This window comes from Rattus rattus, chromosome 18, assembly GCF_011064425.1.
Source record: "Rattus rattus isolate New Zealand chromosome 18, Rrattus_CSIRO_v1, whole genome shotgun sequence".
NCBI classification, from domain to species: Eukaryota; Metazoa; Chordata; class Mammalia; order Rodentia; family Muridae; genus Rattus; species Rattus rattus.
Window position 1 is genome coordinate 27,155,609 of NC_046171.1, and position 17,924 is coordinate 27,173,532.

The 17,924-nt window shown below is 51.4% G+C and overlaps 1 protein-coding gene across 1 annotated transcript in view; it reads right to left on the reverse strand.

The window, feature by feature from the left end:
• Window positions 1–937: 937 nt before the first annotated feature.
• Pald1 (phosphatase domain containing paladin 1) overlaps window positions 938–17,924 on the reverse strand; it is a 63,959-nt gene continuing 46,972 nt past the window's right edge. The window contains exons 19-20 of the mRNA XM_032888974.1: window positions 4,417–4,572; window positions 938–2,431 (exon numbers count right to left, since the gene is read on the reverse strand). Of these exons, the coding sequence (XP_032744865.1) occupies window positions 2,279–2,431; window positions 4,417–4,572 (309 nt within the window). The 3' untranslated portion in view covers window positions 938–2,278. The remainder of the gene's footprint in view (window positions 2,432–4,416; window positions 4,573–17,924) is intronic.

Here is a 17,924-nt window from a genome sequence, read left to right on the forward strand (position 1 = left end):
TCAGCCACAGCATCACCCACTGGGGACAAAGTGCTCAAACACACAGGCCAATGGAAGATGTTGGACATCCAAACCAAAATGGTATAAAAGTGAAGGGGATGAGATCGGGGCTTGGGGGCACTGGGCAGGGCTCAGGGTGTCTGCAGAGGAGGAGAGGAGCAGCTGAGGCCTGTCCTCCCACGGCCCTAACTGCACTCTGCCTTTCCTTCTCAAAAGCTGTAATAAAATCTTCAGCTCTGCTCTAGCACAAAGCCAGACGGGAGACTCTGCTCTCTCTCTCTCTCTCTCTCTCTCTCTCTCTCTCTCTCTCTCTCTCTCTCTCTGTGTGTGTGTGTGTGTGTGTGATGCTGTGGTTAGTTTTATGTCAACTTGACAGACGCTAGAGGAATTTGGGGAGAAGGAACCTTAAGTGAGGAAACACCCCACGCCCACTCCACTAGATTGGCGTGAGGCGTGAGGGCTAGCCTCTGGTATGTTCTCTTTTTTCTTTATTTATATCTTTTAAAGGTTTATTTACTTATCTTATGTATGTGAGTACACTGTAGAAGAGACACACCAGAAGAGGGCATCAGATCTCATTACAGATGGTTGTGAGCCACCATGTGGTTGTTGGGAATTGAACTCAGGACCTCTGGAAGAGCAGTCGGAGCTCTTAACCACTGAGCCATCTCTCCAGCCCTGGTACATTCTCTTGACTGACAGTAGACGGCGTTTATTCAAGCAGGGATCAGCACGGCTACCTTAGTAGAAGATGGTAGGCTGTGACTGATGACAAGGAGGAAGTGACATCTATAACACCCGCAGCCTCCAAACATCATGGGTGCTGGTAACAAGGACATTCCATTCGCCTGCATCCACCCTTACTCTGGGAGACACATTTATCCGCATGGCTTCCATGTCTATCTCACACTAAAGACCAATCAGCAACGCAGCACACTCATGTTTACACTGTTTTTAATGCCAAAAGCTCTGTACAAAAAAAAAAAAAACCCAAAAAACATAAAGGATTCCTCACAACACCCCTGTGAGGTAGGTAGGCAAGTATTATTCTCCAATTTTACAGACGGGGAAACTGAGGCAGAGGGGTAAAGTGATCCGCCACTGGTCCCAGCATATCTCCAAGTCAGTGTCAGTCACGAGAGTATGAAGGGTCTCTCTGGTCTCTGACTCCTTGGCTAGACCTTTTCAGAAAAGAACTGACTTGCACAAAGCAGGCACCAGCAAACCTGAGAAGCCGTGAGCAGACATACAGCAGCTTGCAAAAGAATTCAGCTGAGAGGCTGGAAACAACTTTGGCCTCTTCAAAAAGCACAGCCAGCAGCTGACAGACAGGTACTCCATCTCCCTAAAGGACTGGAACCCAGAGATTCAACCCTGTCCTTCAGGGAGTAAGACAGGTAGGTAGCCTCCCGGGTGTCCAACCACTAGTCGTGGCAACCTTCAGTCCCAGAGGCTCACCAAACATAGCTTCTCTATGCCCCTCTGTGTAAACAAAGCTATTAGTAACTCAGCAGTGTCCCAAGTGTCCCAGTGAAAGAAGCCCAGGGATCCTGGCAGGGGTGGCCTGGACCCTAAGGCCTGACGAGCCACCAAGGCCTGAATCCACGAGAATCTCTTCCAGGAGTCACCTTGATTCTGCTAACAGGCTTCCAACACATGATCACGCCTCTTCACTGCCTCAATGGTGTCTGTGAGTTCTTTCCCCACACTGAGATCGTCTCCCTGGTTTCTAACTCCCTGGACACATCTGCCAGCCTAGGTGAAGGAACTGGGGAAAGTCTTCCAGGCCGGCGACACTCACTAACCAGAAGAAACCAAGCAGAGCTGCCTTTAACATGGACCTGACCGGCTCACCATCCTCCTCACCTACCTCAGGCAGCTGCTTGGGCTGAAAGACTGAGAGGAAAGAGCAAGCCAGCTGGAGGAAGGAAGTGAACATACAAACACGACCAGCCCGCTGCCAACGCAGGCAGTGAAAAGGGGACGGAGGTGGTGACTGACTGTTTGGGGAGCGAGCTCCCTGAAAGCTGTTTGCTGTTTGCCAGCTGATCTGTGAGGTACAGGCACTGGGCCTTGCCAGAGGCCATTACACACCCAGAGGGTTGACAGAAAATGGTGGCGCCATCTACACATCCTACAAAAAAAAAACAAAAAAAACAAAACCTCTTTCCAAAGGCTCTCAGCCCCTCAAGTCTCACCAGGAAGCTGGCAAGTGTCCATCTGAAGCCATGAGACCCTCAGGTCCCCCAACCTGTCTAGCAAGGAGCAAGGAGGAGGCCTAAAGGAAGTCCCCAGCATCATAGGGCTCTGGGTCTTGGCTCTGCTCTTGCCACCGGTAACGGAGTCTTGACAGGGGCTGGTCCTCCATGCTCTCCAGCTCAGGGAACCCCAGCTGGTTGAGGATCTCATAGATGCCAGCTTTGGTTGCCACCTGGAAAGGGCAGAGATAGGGCAGAGTTTCAGGGGTGGAGGTCTCATCAGGCCTACTGTCCTCAAACCACTTCCCCTTGCTGAGCTCTGAGGCATTTGGGAGGGTCTGGGGCCCAGAGCTGTCCTCAGCGAGATCAGCAGCTCCGACAAACCTGCATGTCCATCTACAACCACCTTATTCCAGGGTCCCTGACAGGCCTCGCTCCTGGTACTGCATGGAACTGCTGTGCAAATACACGGGGGCCTGGGCATGCCTGGGAGAACTCAGCGGACTGGCCTGGCCAATCCAGCAAACCACATTTGAGCAGGGAGGTTGCAGAGGCAATATGGATGGCAGAGCCAACAGTAGCCCTTCCCTTTGGCTAGGAGCTCAACCCAAGGAGTTTGGTTTTCTCTGCTCTGGATCTTCAACATGGAGCTGGTAACCTAGTAGCCTGGGACTTGGCCCCAAGATCCAACCATCCCCTACACCTTACTGGGAACAATTCCACCTGGAAAAAAGAGATAATGTCCTTGCTGTCCCCAGGCACGATCACCCTGCCTCTGTCTGTCCCAGGAGAGGGACTGAAGTCCCGAGTTAGAGGTCCCCAGCACCTCTCCCTTGAGGAGAGTCCTAGAAGCAGCTATGGAGCATTACAAGTGTGCCCCAACCCTGGTTCTCCCTGAGTCCCACAATCTAAGCAGAACTCAAGAAGAAAATGTCCTTGTCCCTAGGCTGGGTATGTAGCTGTTAGTTTGCCTGGCAAGCACAATGGCCTTGAGTTTGAGCCCCAGTAACATATAAACCAACTGGGCAAGGCAGCAAGTCTCTGTAATCCCAGCAAAGTGGAAACAGTAAGATCAGAAGTCATCCTCTGCTACATAGTGACTTTGAGGCCAGCCTGGGCTACATGAGACTCTTCCTGCATTCCACCCCAGGGTGCATAGAGGAAGCTAAGTCTGGGCCTGCTCACCAGAGTGGTCTCAATAGAGCCCTCGTCACATCTTCTGACTCCACACTCACCCTTAAGCACAAAGATTCACTTCACACGCTTCCTCACACTGACATCTGAGACCAGCGCCAAGGCACATCCTCAGCAGCCTGCTTTCCTGCCTCCCTGGCTCTGCCCACTGCAGTTCTGAACGTGCCTCCATCCAGTCCTGAGCCTTTGCACCTACTCTATACCCACTGGGGCTGAGTTCCCTGGCTCCAGCCCCCACCCACTCACATCCTGGTAGCTAACTATGGACCTGAAATCATATTACAACAGATGGACTGTGAGGTCAGCAGCTTCCTGGCTGAGGGGTAATTACAGGCTACTTTCCTGAGAGGAAAGAGACCTTTCTCTTGACTGGCAGGTTCTAGGTTGGGTTGGAAGTCCAAGCAAAGAAGGATCACAGAGGTCCCAAGAAAAGAGGAGCAACAACCAGTTTCTATGTAAAGAAGTCCCTGAACCTCTGCACAGATTGCTTACCTAAAACATACCTGGCTCTTGACAGGTATGGCAGAGGCATACACATGTATCACAGAGTCACCACCACCTTCCCATTTGACACCAACACCTTTGATACTATTCTACTGCTTACAAGGCTGGCCACCTTGTCCATATCCAAAGTTGTGGTTGGAAGGACATAGGATCATGACAAACAACCTTGCCCTTGGCCTTCATAGGGGACAGATGGGAGTTGAATAAAATAACAGACCAAAGTGTCCAGGTAGGTATCCAGGCAGTGCAGGCCATGAGACACACAGAGCAAGCTCTTACAGGTGTCCATCTCTCCCCCATCTCTCCCACCCCCATCATTCATTTATTCAGCTGCCATAAGCTGTCTAACTAGTGAGACACTAGGCAAGGAACATAATAGCTAAGTGGGAAAGGAAAGTAGGGGATTCCATATGGGAGCCTGTCATCTTGGACTTAGCATACTCAGTGACCAGGGGAAAGATACAGCTGGCCTTATGAGCTCACCACCCCCAGGCCTGTCAGTCTCAGCATCCTTTCTTACCTCCCGCATCCAGGTGCTGAAAGGCCTCTGCCAGGAGCTGGCTTTCTCCAGGCGAAGGTAGGCATTAAAGAGGATCAGGTAGATGTAGCGTTCCAGGTACTGCAGACTCCTCAGCTGCAACCTCTGAGCCTCCTGTGCTTCTTTGGTGGCCTTTGCCTGGAGGACAAGGAGGATGGTATCATCAGGGAGACCCATTGTTTAACACAAACATACTTGCAGCCTGAGCATCCAAGCAGAGTGATTTCAGAGGCAGGGCCTGGGGTATTGCCTGGCCTAGACACAGAGGAGACCCACAGGGCCCCCAGTTCCTGAGGGCATGGGGGTCTCAAACCCACTTCCTACAGAGAAGAAAGGCCTCTACTTCCTCTCTGAAGACAATGCTGCTCCAAAGCCAGGCTGTCTGCTGGAAAACTAGGGGCATCTGAGGTATAGAGGGTGAGATGCCCAGCTCATGGTCCTCTAGAAAGAAGCCTATTGCCAATTCCTAACAACATAATCCCCAGTCTCCTAGGTCTCCTAGGACTGTCTCCTCTCTCCCAGTACCCCTAGCATTCCTCTGAAGGCATATGAGGATCTGATCATGGTCTGGCAGGGGACCAGTGACATAGAGCTCTCACTTGAGACAGCCTCTACAATCTCCTCAGCCCAGCTCCTTTCTGACTAGAAAGGGAGAAAGCCCATCTTGGTATCTGACCCAACCTGCCCACTCTCTGCCTTCCTTCCCTGTTTCTCCATAGTCCTGGATCTGAGGTGGCAGGGATGGACACTTAGTCCACCCAAGTTTGGGGACCAATAAGAGAGAAGACAAGGCCTGGGTGGAGCATGAGCCCATCAGTCCCAGGCCTGTCAGTCTTGGCATCCTTTCTCACCAGAGCTCCCCCTGGGCATCTTCTCTGGAAATGGTACCACACTAGGTCACATGCCAGAGAACAGAGGATGGCAAAGCTGATGAGTGGGAAGCTCCCTAGGGAAGACAGGAGTCTGGTGGGCAGCGAGGACCTCATGGACTTGACAGTGAGAATGTGCACAGACTTGGGACAGCAATGAGGACAAAGGTATGAGGGAGCTGTGGCCTGCTAGCCTGGGAGGAAGAAGGATGTCATGAATGTCACCTTAAAATGCAAGTGCCTGGGTTCACTTCAGAGCAGCCAATGAGGGTCTCAGAGGGTTGGGGTGTGGGTGGGTGCAGGCAATGGGATTACTCAGAGCCAAAGCTGGGCACCGTGGGATGCAGCGTTGGAAGTCATTGAAGGTTTGGTAGTGAGAGCAGCCTGGTGGAGGAAGATGCCGCAGGAGATCCGTGTTTCAAGAGGAAGGGGACTTTAGGAGGAAATGCTTGCAAGGTTCTCCTGGGCAGGGAAACATGCCAGGGACACTCACAGGATCTGGGACCCTCGGCCAGCCTCTCCTGTAGGGTGGTCTACCTCCATATCCGGGTATCTTCCTCTACCGACCATGGATGTGCTGCCCACACCCAGACCTGAACTATCTCACCTCACCACCCTCAGGCCTCCACCCAGATCCAGAAAAATGGTGTGGCACAGGGGAGTGGGGGTTTGGGGGGGAAGAGCCTTCAAGTGAAGGCACTATCTCGGGAAGGGCACAGTGAGCCCCAAGGAGCCAGAGAGAGCTGCTCTCCCCAACAGCTGGGCTGCAGATGGAAGCCCTTCCATGAACACACACGGTGCTGGTCTACATCCTCGGAAAACTCCAGGGTCGCCCCACCCCAGACGTGACATGGCCCAGCGCCCTAAAACTCACAGCTGGAGAGATCCTGAACAGCACCAATTCGGTTTTGAGGCAACAGCAGGCTGTGCCAGAAAGGGCTTGGGGACAGGGACAGCACTCTAACTCCCTGGGAGGCAGCCAGACGCACAAGCTGGCTGCGGTTCTGCTGTTAGCCTCTCAGCCTCCACATTTCAAGGAACTGGTGAAAAGGCACTTATGAGCCACACTGCCCCAAGTACTGACTAAACAGGTCAGAAGCCACGAAGATGAGAGCTACCAACCCTGCCCTCTGGGAGGCTCCAGTGACTACCAAAAAGCAGTGAGAGAAAGTGACCTTCAAGGTGGATAAGGAAGAAGAGGTAGTGGGCACCGGAGGTAGGCTGGAGTCAGGAGGTGGGTGTGTCCTCAGGGTTGGACAGTTGCATTAGGAACAGGGGAAGACAGGTGCTTAGTTTTGATTGGTACAACAAGGAAATCACCTGGAAAATGAGTCTCAGTGAGGAGCTGTCTAGATCAGGTGGCCTGTGAGCATGCCCGTGAGGAAATGTCTTAGTTGGGTTCATGGTGGTGGGGAAGCCCACCCTGAATGTTAGCGGCACCACATCACAGGCTACGTCCTGAAATGCATGAGGAGAGCCAGCCCAGCACTGCTGTAAATTAACGCATTCTCTCTGGTCTTGACTGTGGGTGGGACGGTACTGGTTGCTTTGAATTCCTGCAGCCTTGACTCCCTGAAGCGGTAGACTGTGTCCTCGAGCCACTTTCTCCCTGAAGAGCCTTTGTTGGGTGTCTTATCATAGAAATAGGAAGAGAAGCTAAGGCATGGACTCAGAGCCTGGGAGAAGCCAAGACAAGAGGGTCCTACAGACAGAGGGCCAGGGCAGCTGCCTGCAGGGACACTCGAGGACTGCATACTCTTTCAAGAATTAACATCATGTGTTCAAAAAAAAAAAAAATCAATTTTGCTTAGAAACTAGGCAGCAGATAAGAGGAAAAAGTATATAAAAAATTTTTAAAAATTTAAAATATATATTAGTTATATAAATATACATTATTATATGTTACATATTTATATAGTCATTAATATTGATGCATATTGTTAAAATATTTTAAATGTGCAATATATTAATATTGATAAGTTATATAACATATAAACATATATAGCATATTAAAGTATATATAATGTGAAAATGGCCACATAGTGGCCACTTGGCCAGCACAGTGAGGTCCTACTGTCTCACAGGATACTGAGCTGGTCCGACTATAGGGTCAAGTAGCCCCCAAGCCTCAGCCTGCTTCTCCTCTCCTGTCTCCTTCTGGGCCTCGGAGTGTTTTCAGAAGGGTAGCAGTCACCCAGTGCTCCTTGGGAAAGCCATTTTAAACTGCTTCCACCAAGGTCCAGGGAGAAGCGGCCAGCTCTCACCTAGCTACAACCACACCACACCAGCACTGTCCCAAGACACCAGCAAGGATGACGAGGTCTGAGGCACATCCGGTGGGAGGCAGGAGGAGTCTTTCAAGGGTAGAATTATCTCTAAATTCAGACACTGTGTGAAGATTATGCCCGCCAGTCCCAGAGGTCCCCATGGACACATCCTGCTTCTGACCACAGGGCTGTGATTTGAGACAATGGCCCATCTGCCTGTCACAATCCACTTTCCTTAAAAGCATCCCAGGCTGGCACAGTTCCGGGAGGGGCACCCAGCCACCTCCTGCATATAGAAATAGCCAGGCTGTTTTTAAGTGGTCCAGTAGGCCAGGCTGCCATGAAGGTGACAAAGGCTTCCTGGGCCCTTGGGACTGAAACCTGAAATAGAAGGGGCCCAGGAGAGACACTGGAGCTGTGGGGACCTCAGGCTTCTCATGCCTCTGGCCCGTCTAGCATGGGTGTAGGCCTTGCTCTGTCAGTATGTCTGGAAGCTCTTTGCTGAGCTACCCAGTAGTAAACATGAGGTTAACTAAGTCTCTGTGCCCTCACCCACTCAATTCCTTCTGCCTGAAGCTTCCTCTGCGCCTGGCTACAGTCAGCTTGTCCCCCTCCAGGCTCAGGACAAACCCCACTCCCTGCAGCTTGCTCTGGGCATCTAGGCCTCAAGATCCCCCCTCTCTTGGCCTCCTCTGCTCTCAAGGCTGGGCCTTTTCATTAAGACAGAGTTTCTGTGTGCTTCACTGTGGTAGGCCAGGCCTTCCCCAAACAGCTATTAAGTCTGGGGTGGCGGGGGTGGGGTGGGAGAGAGGGTTGACATCAGTTTTCTGCATCTCTATCCCTCACTCCCACCCCCAAAAGACCTGCATTAGAGTTTGGGGTGCAGCGGGCACTTGGCTGTCCAGTGAGCAACTCTCTCCCAGGCAGTCTCCTCCTGACGCAGTCTCCAGTAGCTTAGAAAATCTAGACTCTAGAAAGATGCTAGGAGCCCTCCCCCCAACCTGCACCTACGCTTTCACATAAGTGCCTGCAGGACACTCCAGTGGTTATCTCAGGTACCCCAACATTCATCACCCACGCCCTAACAGTTTCCTGAAGCACCACCCCCAAACTGCTAGACCCACAAATGTGTCATCTGAGCGACAACCAAGCTATGGGAGCTAAACTCTGGATCCACGTTCAATTAGGAAATCCTATTGGCACCCCTTCAACACATTTCCAGAGGCTCCCTTCCCCTCATCAAGTGCTCCTAGCCACCCCACACCAGTGACAGTCCCTGCCTGGCCTACCTCCATGCCCCAGGGCCCTTTCCTTCATTAGAGAAGAACAGCTTGTCCTGGAGGACCAGTCCCAGTGGACTAAGCCAGTGTGGACGGCAAACAGGCAGACTTCCCAATTCATGCAAATATTTATTCCACCTGCTATCCACCTCCTACTCACTGTATAAGGCACTGCAGACCCCTGCTGTGTCTGGCACGGTCCTGGGAGCTGGGCTGTAGAAACGGGCCTATGCAATGAACATGAGTGCTAGCTGCTCCCAAGAGTGGCGGGTCTCAGTGAGATGATACCAGGACCAGGGGATGCTGGAATTGACCCTGTGACCAGGCCAGACTCAGTAGGAAAGTCCCCTGTAGGGCCAAAAGGTGTCCAGGCCAGCCAGTCAGAAGGGAAAGGAGGACTCAGCTGCTGAGGGGGAGGAGGGGGTAGGCAGCACCAATTCAGTGAGTCCACCGTCAGGAAGGCATGAAGACCCTAAGGAAACTGCCCTTCCTCCTGTCACATCTTATATGACAGTTTACAACGTTCAGAGGCTACTCTAATTGCAGTGGCTGAGCCCTGGAGACACATTACCTGCTGGAATGAGGACTCTGGGGACAACATTGGCTGTCAGAGGCTGAGAAAGACCAGCCAGGGGCTCAGCGCCTGAGGCAGCCAACCTTCAGCTTTTCTTAGGAAACGGCCTTAATCCCTGGGGCACTGAGCTGGGGCGCTGAGCTCATCTTTCTGTCTCCCGGCAGCTCTCGGGTTCTATAGACCTATTCCACAGAACGACGCACACACAGGAGCTATGGTGGCTTTCCCCATAGCCCATCCTCTTACTGTTACCATGAAATTGTCCCCCGTGTCCTCGTGTCACCCCGGAGGGAAAGGAATGTAAAAGGCCAAGTGGATGATAAAGTTCTGGCCCTGCTTCCAGCCTGCCACAGATCTCCCTCAGGCCTGTTTCTTCTTCAGTTAAATGAGTCTACTAGAACCTGCCCTGACTTCCTGCCCTCCTCACTGAGATCTGGAACAGACAGGCTCTAAGTTCTCAGAGAGGCAATGGTCTCCACAAAGCATTCTTCAGAAAGCAAAGGCGTCTGCAGCCAGCTTTGCCTCAGCTCATTCTCAAACTCATTCTGCAAGGAAGAGAGAGGGCCACAGCCTGCTCTAAATAGATAAGAGTAAGAGCGACTGCCGACAGCCAAAGCCAGGGAAAGTGCCTGCTGGCATTAGTGTCTAACAGAGTGTCCTTAGACGTTTCTATCATAAATACTTTCCCCTTTCCAAGTCCAAAAGGAAACAATCGATTACCAGCTAGATCAACCTGGGGGCTGCTGGCCATGTTGGAATACCTCAGTAGGGCCCAAACTAGTCGTACTGCTCCCAGCCGCCTCATGTCCATGCCAACTCCACAAAGTGGCTCATGTCAAGAGACCATCTCTCCCATTCTACTTCTGTGTGAGGCAGGTATTTAAAAAATGTTTATTTGTGTGTTGGAATTGACCCTGTGACCTTTCTAAGTCTAATGCACCCTTCTGCACCCTAGGATCCATTATATTATGCCAAGTCTAACAAGTCAGCCACGAGCAGTGTGGGCACGTGTGAATGTGTACAGAGGTCAGGTCAGAGAGTCTATCATCTCCTTCCACCACGCAGGTCCAGGAGATCAAAGTCAAAATACCAGTCTTGGTAGCAAGCGAGCTTACTCACTGAGCCCTTAAGGCGGTTCTTAAAAAAATTCTGTGAGCACAGCCAGGTGGGGGTGGTGCACACCTTTAATCCCAGCACTCGGGAGACAGAGGCAGGCAGAGCTCTGTGAGATCTACAGAGTTCAGAATAAATAGCAAAAGCTAACAGAGAGACCTTGTCATGCGCGGACAGGGACACACACGCGCACACACACACAATGGCTGGGATGGGTCTCTAAGGTCAGGAAACTATGGCAAGTGGAGGTCGACGTGGATAAACCAGAAGGACTTACGTACTTCCACTTGGCATACTCCATACAACACCATTCACAGTGGTATTGTCCTCAGCCACCACCGTGAACTGCTCAGGAGCTGAGGCATTTGTGGGCCTCTCTTCACCTCGTTAGAACACAGCCTAACACAACCTTCTCCTCGGTCTGACTCAGTGTCAGCACATACCAAGTGACGCTAGCCTCAGACACAGCCCACTGTGTACTTAGAGCCTACACTGCCCCACCTGTGAGGAAAGTGTAGCGCATGTACAAAGGTCAGAATGAAGAGGCTAAAATGAAAGTCACTGTAGCCCAGCTCAGCAAACTCTGGGAGCCGCTCTGCACCCCTGGACCATTTATATTACACCACGTCTAACAAGCGAGCCTCGCACAGAATTCCTAGCTATCCGTGTACGGGGCGGGGGTGGGGGGGCACACAGACCACTCCTTCCTGTACCATGAGAGAGCAGTGACCTCCCATTTTCCTGCTTCTCTGTGGCCCTGGGGTCACTTTATTGCCAAAAGCAATCCCAATGCCAAACGCCAACCACGTGTTCTTAACCGCTTCCGACTAACGTGTGAGTGGATTGCTAAAGCAGGCAGGGGGCTGGGAAAGACCGGCTCTGAAGGGTGAGGGGCAGAAGCCAAGTTACCACACGCTGCTGGGATCTTCACAGCCTTGAGGTTGTGTTCTGCTTTGAGAACCTGAGATGGACAGAAGGTCGAGGGAAAACTTGAAGTGGTAGAAAGCTGACTGGCACATTCCCAGGCAGTGAGTCTGATGGAGGAGGTGCATCCCACATGGAGCCCGGACCCATGTCCTTCCGGAGTTGAGTAGCATCTCTGACCCCCACGCGGAGCCCACTGGCTTACTCGGTGCAAAGCTTGGCAGGCGCCGGCAGAGACCAGCTGCGGACCTCCACTTTAAAACCAGAAGGCGGGGGCTTAACTAAACCTTAAGATACTGAAGGTAAGACCCGACTGCCAGTTCCTAGGAGTCAGTTCATAGGGTGAGTTGGAAAAGAGATGGCCCCCATTCTAGAGCCGCAGCAAGCCTCCCCTAGCGCCATCTAGAGGTCGTGAGCTCAAATTCAACATAGACCAGAGAGGGGCATGAGTCTGGAGTGAAGACCTTTGCCTCCCATGCCCGTTCTGCCACAAATTCACTAGGGACTTCCTGCAGCCTTCCCATTACATGGCCCACGTCCTTGTCTGTGACCACACACTGGACTCTGAGGGTGTTTTGAACTCTGAGCAATGTTAGAGGACACTGGACCCAGAGATGGATCTTCAGGGCTCTCCCCTCTGCTGAGCGTTCAGGTCTGCCGCCTATAGCCATTTTGTTCCATGCCCTCTGCTTAGCTGATCCAACTGGAAGACAGGGAGCGATCGTATGGGCTGGACTGATTAACAGTAGCAGCTCCACAGGTAAGACCCCTACACGGAGTCTGTCAGCCAGGTGAAAATCTGCTCAGGCAAATATAGACTAGGGGCAGGAGATAGAAGCCCCAGTTACTGGGGAAGGTCCCCCACCCTCACCTTTGACTTAGGTAAATTGTTTGGGCCAAATGGAATAGGCACCCAAAGACAGCCAACATCTATGCTGCCTCGTTCTCTGGGCCTTTTTGTATATCGGACCCAGAGTACAGAAAATGGTTTAGCCACCCTTCAGATAGATGTCTGACTCTCAAATGGAGACCCTGATTGTGGGGGATAAGATATGTACTTTATGCTACATTGGACTGTAAAACATTAGCTCTCTCGGTAACTGGCCACAGCAGGGCCTCCTAGCATGAGAGCCACAGCACCTATTAAGGGAGATGAAAATTTCAAATGTTTAAGCCAACAATGGCTGATATAAGAGTTTGTTTAGCTACTCCCCTGTCCTCAGAGAAAGTGTTGAGTCAATGATTTGATTCACTGGATCAATTCTAGGGGGCGGGGTGTGTGCTGAGGTCTGACCCCCTCCATCTCCATCCCCATCCTAGCTGTAGCCATTTTGCCCCATGCTTGCTGACGGCTTTTTCTTATTGTTGCTGTAACATGCCTGCCAGTCACTGAGACAGAGAAGTGACTTGACTCAGAGCAGGGTCATGCTGACCACATGTTATGTTCTGAATGTTCTGAGGTTTGTTAATCTTAAAGAAATCCCACAAAGCTTTACATGGGACCCATCAAGTTAAAGGTCAATATGAACCGTTATGTCTAAAATGGCCTGAGTCAGAGCTGACCACTGGGCTACACTTCCCGCACCTGAGTATGAGCTCATTGTGGCTTTTGAGGGGTTTCCCCCCCTTTATAAGCCTGCCCTGAGAACAGACTGGTACCAAATATTAGGCTCCCCAGTCCTTTTACGGTCCTGATCGATCAGTCTTGAGGTGTGCGTTCAATAACTATTTTTGCTCAACTGGATCAGTGTTCATATGGTTTGTGTGGAGTTCCTGAACCCCAACACTGAGCCCAGTCCTATGAGTATAACGGGTGAAGAATTCCAAACACTGCCCCCCAGGAGGAACATAGTTCAGCCTGGAGATGAGGACATGAATGGTCAGAGGCAGAAAAATCCTCTTCTTCAACATCTACACCCCGTCTTCCACCTGATGATCTGTTCTGGCTCCTCACCCCTTCCATGGAACTTGGCTCTCTGTAGCCGCTGGACAGAGCCGATCCCGCTGTCCACTCTGATCACAGGTGTTTCCACAGGGCAGCAACAGTGTGACTTTTTAGTCTAGAAATGCTCTGCAGAAACCCTGTACTCTCACCCATGTGTAGAGCTGACCGGAACCCCTACTGCACATGTGTAGTTGACCGGAGCCCCTACTGCGCATGTGTAGAACTGACCGGAGCCCCTACTGCGCATGTGTAGAACTGACCGGAGCCCCTACTGCGCATGTGTAGAACTGACCGGAGCCCCTACTGCACATGTGTAGTTGACCGGAGCCCCTACTGCGCATGCCTGAGCTCTGGGCTTCTGAGCTGAGCATCTGGAACCGCTCAGGGGACATCTCAGTCCACCGTGATCTCAGGCAGAACAGAAGCCCAGGCCTTTCCACAACGAGACATGCAGAAGACCTTGGAGGAAGGAGACTGCCCTTCTTGCTAATGGAGGGAACATCCAAGTCTCCAAAAGCTGCTGTCCCCAAACCTCAGGGCCATGAGAAATCAGGAATGCAGATCTTCCCGGCACTGACCTTCTAGTAGAACAGACAGACTTTCGACTTCCTGGTCACCACTAACTAGCCCTTCTGTTATGAAATGTTAACAGTTCAGATGAGAGTTCAGACTTAAAATTTCTACTTCTCTTCTTTAAAGATTTAGTTTTGCGCGCGCGCGCGCGTGTGTGTGTGTGTGTGTGTGTTCGAGCGCGTGCATGTGTGCTATGTGTGTGGGTACCACAGAGGACGGAAGGGGGATGAGATCCACTGGTTCTCCTTACAGCTTCTGAGATAACAATAGTCTCTGTGGATGGTTATGACATGAGAGCAGACTGGGTTTGACTCTCCTCCCCTGCTTCCCACCCACGCAATGGCAGCATACTGCCAAAGTAAGCGAGAGCATCTGTCAGGACCTGCGCATGTGGCCTTGTTGGTGGACTTACACAGCTTGCACAAAACCCCGGGTCCCATCCCTATAACTCAGGAGGTAGAGGCAGGAGCATCCAAACTTTAAGGTCATCCTCAGATACACAAGGAATTCCAAGCCAGCCCAGGATACAGAAAACCCTGGGTCAAAAATGAAAAGCAAGAACCAGGTGCCATGGCCTCAGGCCTTTAATCCTAGGACTCAGGAGGCAGAGGCAGTGGATCTCTACGAGTTCAAGGCCGGGCTGGTTTACAGAGGGACTTCCAAGCCATCCAGAACTTCATGAGTCCCTGTCTAAAAATAAAAGAAAATCTACAACACAAAAATAAGTACATTGTTCCATTATTATGAGACACACTCCTGTCTCTGTAAAAACCCAAAGACTCAACAGGAAACCCGGAGCTGCATGTGGCTGGAGACCGATTACCAAGGGTGTGAGGTTTCTGTCTGTGGTCCTTACCATGCTCTAACGTCCCCCATTGCAATGGCAACTGTGGACAAGTGTTCTCTAAACAGTGCATCGGGCAGTATGTGAACTGCATCTCCATAAACTTGGCTGCAACAGAGCAAAGGCCTGGGGTGGCCCAGACCCCATGTTATTCCAGTTCTATGCTGGCATCTTGGCACTGTGGAGCCTCCGGAAACTCTGGGTTGGTCCCAGCAATCTCCATTTTGGCAAGCCCACACGGGAATCTGAGGTACTGAGATGGGAGACCACCGGTCACTATAGATGGCCTTGGCTGCACCCTGGACGTCCCCAGACAAAGTTTCAAAGCTGGATTCACACACTGGGCACAGAGCAAACTGAGGTGGATTCTAGCAGGGACTCAAACCCCAGACGCTAAAAGCTCCACCATTTACAGACAAATGAAAGTCCTCTGAAAGTCTCATGACCTCCTACTCTAAGACACCTTTAAGAACTTGCCCTGGGGGGCTGGAGAGATGGCTAAGTGGTTAATAGCACCGGCTGCTCCTTCAGAGGACACAGGTTCAATTTTCAACACGGCAGCTCGCAACCGTCTGTAACTCCAATTCCAGGAGACCTGACACCCTCACACAGACATACGTGCAGGAAAACACCAGTGCACATAAAATAAATTATAAATATTAACTAAAACAGTTTATTTAACTATATGTCTTTAAAAGAACTTGTCCTAGGGGCTGGGGAGATGGCTCAGATGGGAAGCTCACGAGTGTGAGGTCCCAAGTTTGAATCCCAGAACCTGGGCAGCTACAGTAGCGTTTGCCTGTAATTCCAGCATTCCTACAGTAGATGCAGGGGTTGGGACAGGAGCATGTCTTGAAGCCCAGGGCCATCTAGCTAACAAAGGACCCACCTCAAAACAAGGTCAGTAACAGTGTGTGCTGTAAAGGCAAGAGATCCAAGTTCAGTCCCTAGCTCCCATTAAAGGTGGGAGGAGAGAACCTCTGACCTCCACATGCTCTCTGTGACACACATGCCCTCCCGTCATACACACACTAATGTCAATAAAATTACTTAAAAAAATAAAACACACACACACACACACACACACACACACACCCCTAATTTATGGAATATCAATGAGGCCTAGGTCTAACGGGAAAGTGATAGGAAGGAATTTACGCTAACTTAGCTCACCACTGCCACCTCGTGGCCACACTGGTGAGTAACTGCATTTAGCTTCTGGCATCCGGGAGCTACTGCCCCTAAAATACAGTTCTGTTCCTCCTCCCCCATCCCTGCCACCTCACTCCTCAAAAGTAAAGCCATCCAATCTCACTTCTGGTGACAACACTGTGCTGCCAGGTGGCCTTTGGTGCCTTGAAACCCACTACGAACCTGTAGGCCTCCTGGCTTTGCCCGTGCGGCCCCTGAGGCCTGCAGTGGCTCCTTGGGCTGTTTGAGGCCAACTTTGAGCTTCTCCCCGCAGTGCAGGCTCCCTATGCTTCCTGCTCGTGCCCGCCCCCCCTTCTCCTCGTAACACACATTCAGGAACAAGGATTGAGGGCCTGTGAATTTTGGAGTTGGGATGGAGAGAAGGAGGCTCTAACAGGGTCTGGGCCATGTTCTCTGGAGCAGGTCTAAGCACTCTCTGGGCCTCCAGCTGCTAGAACCTAGAGGTCTCAGCTCTCAGGCTCTGAACGGGGATTTCAAATGTGACAGTGGGCGTGTTTTATGCCAATTTGACTCAAACCAATGTCACTTAAGAAGAGACAATGCCCCCACCAGATAAGCCCGTGGGCAAGCCTGTGGTACAGTTTTTGGATGGATGACTGATGTGGGAGGGCCCAGTCTACTGTGGGTGGTGACACCCCTGAAGAAGTGGCCCTGAGTTGTTATAAGAAAGCAGGCTGAGCAAGCCTTGAGAAGCAAGTCAGTAAGCAGCAGGTCTCCATGGCCTCCGAATCAGCTCCTGCCTTCAGGTTCCTGCCTTGAAATTGCTTCCCTTTCCTCCCCAAGTTGCTTTTGGTCATGGCATTTCATCAGAGCCATAGCAACCCTAAGACAGTGCAAATCTCAAAGGAACCTGGAGAAGGGAACCTAACACAGGGACGCTGTGTCGTCCAATGTGTGCCAAGTCCATTTCGGAAGCTCCTGGTCCGCCATCTCCTCCCCATGTAGGGCAGCCGAGTCTGAACTTTTCCCCAGTCTTACCCCACACGCCTGGCCTGCCTCCAAACAGGACCTGCCCTCTGACCCAGTCAGGATCTGACCCCGAGACACCAAGCCAATGTTCTGGATCATTCTGGTCATGTGTCCCCAGCTGGAAACTGGACAAGTTGCCATGATACAGCAGAAGCTGCCCTGAAAATCACCCAGTCTGTCATACACTGACACCTCTTGATGCCATGCAGCACGGCCCCTACACACCTGCTACCAGGATGAGAAACAGGGCTCTCTGCTCCCACGACCAACCCAATCCCCACACTCCCGGGTCCCAAAGCTGCAAACTCCACCACCTGCCCAGCCCTCAGGTCAGAAGTCAGGCAGAAGGGAACACTGGAGACCCAGGCAGACTCGACGGCACACTCTTCCTCAATAGCTATAGTAAATCTGAACCATTCGGGAGACCTTATTTTTACAATTTAACGAGTTATTAAAAAATAACTTGGTGGTGGCGGCACGTGCCTTTAGTTCCACTCAGGAGGCAGAGGCGAGTGGATTTCTGTAAGTTCAAGTCTGGCCTGGTCTACAAAGCAAGTTCCAGGACAGTCAGGGCTGCACAGAGAAACCCTATCTCAAAAGAAAAAAACAAACAAACAAACAAAAATAGATAGATAAATAGATAGGTACATAGATAGATAGGTACTTAGACAGACAGACAGACAGACAGACAGACAGACAGACGGATGGATGGATGGATGGATGCTGGATGGATGGATGGTCGGACGGATGGACAGACAGATGGACAGATGGATGAATAAAATAACTTTGGAGGGCTGGCAATCTGGCTTGGTGGGTAAAGGTGACTACTACCCTCAAGGCTGACCCCCCAAATCCATTCCCCCAGAATCCACACGGTAGAAAGAAAGAACCAGCTCCTACGAGTCGTCTCTGACCCCCAC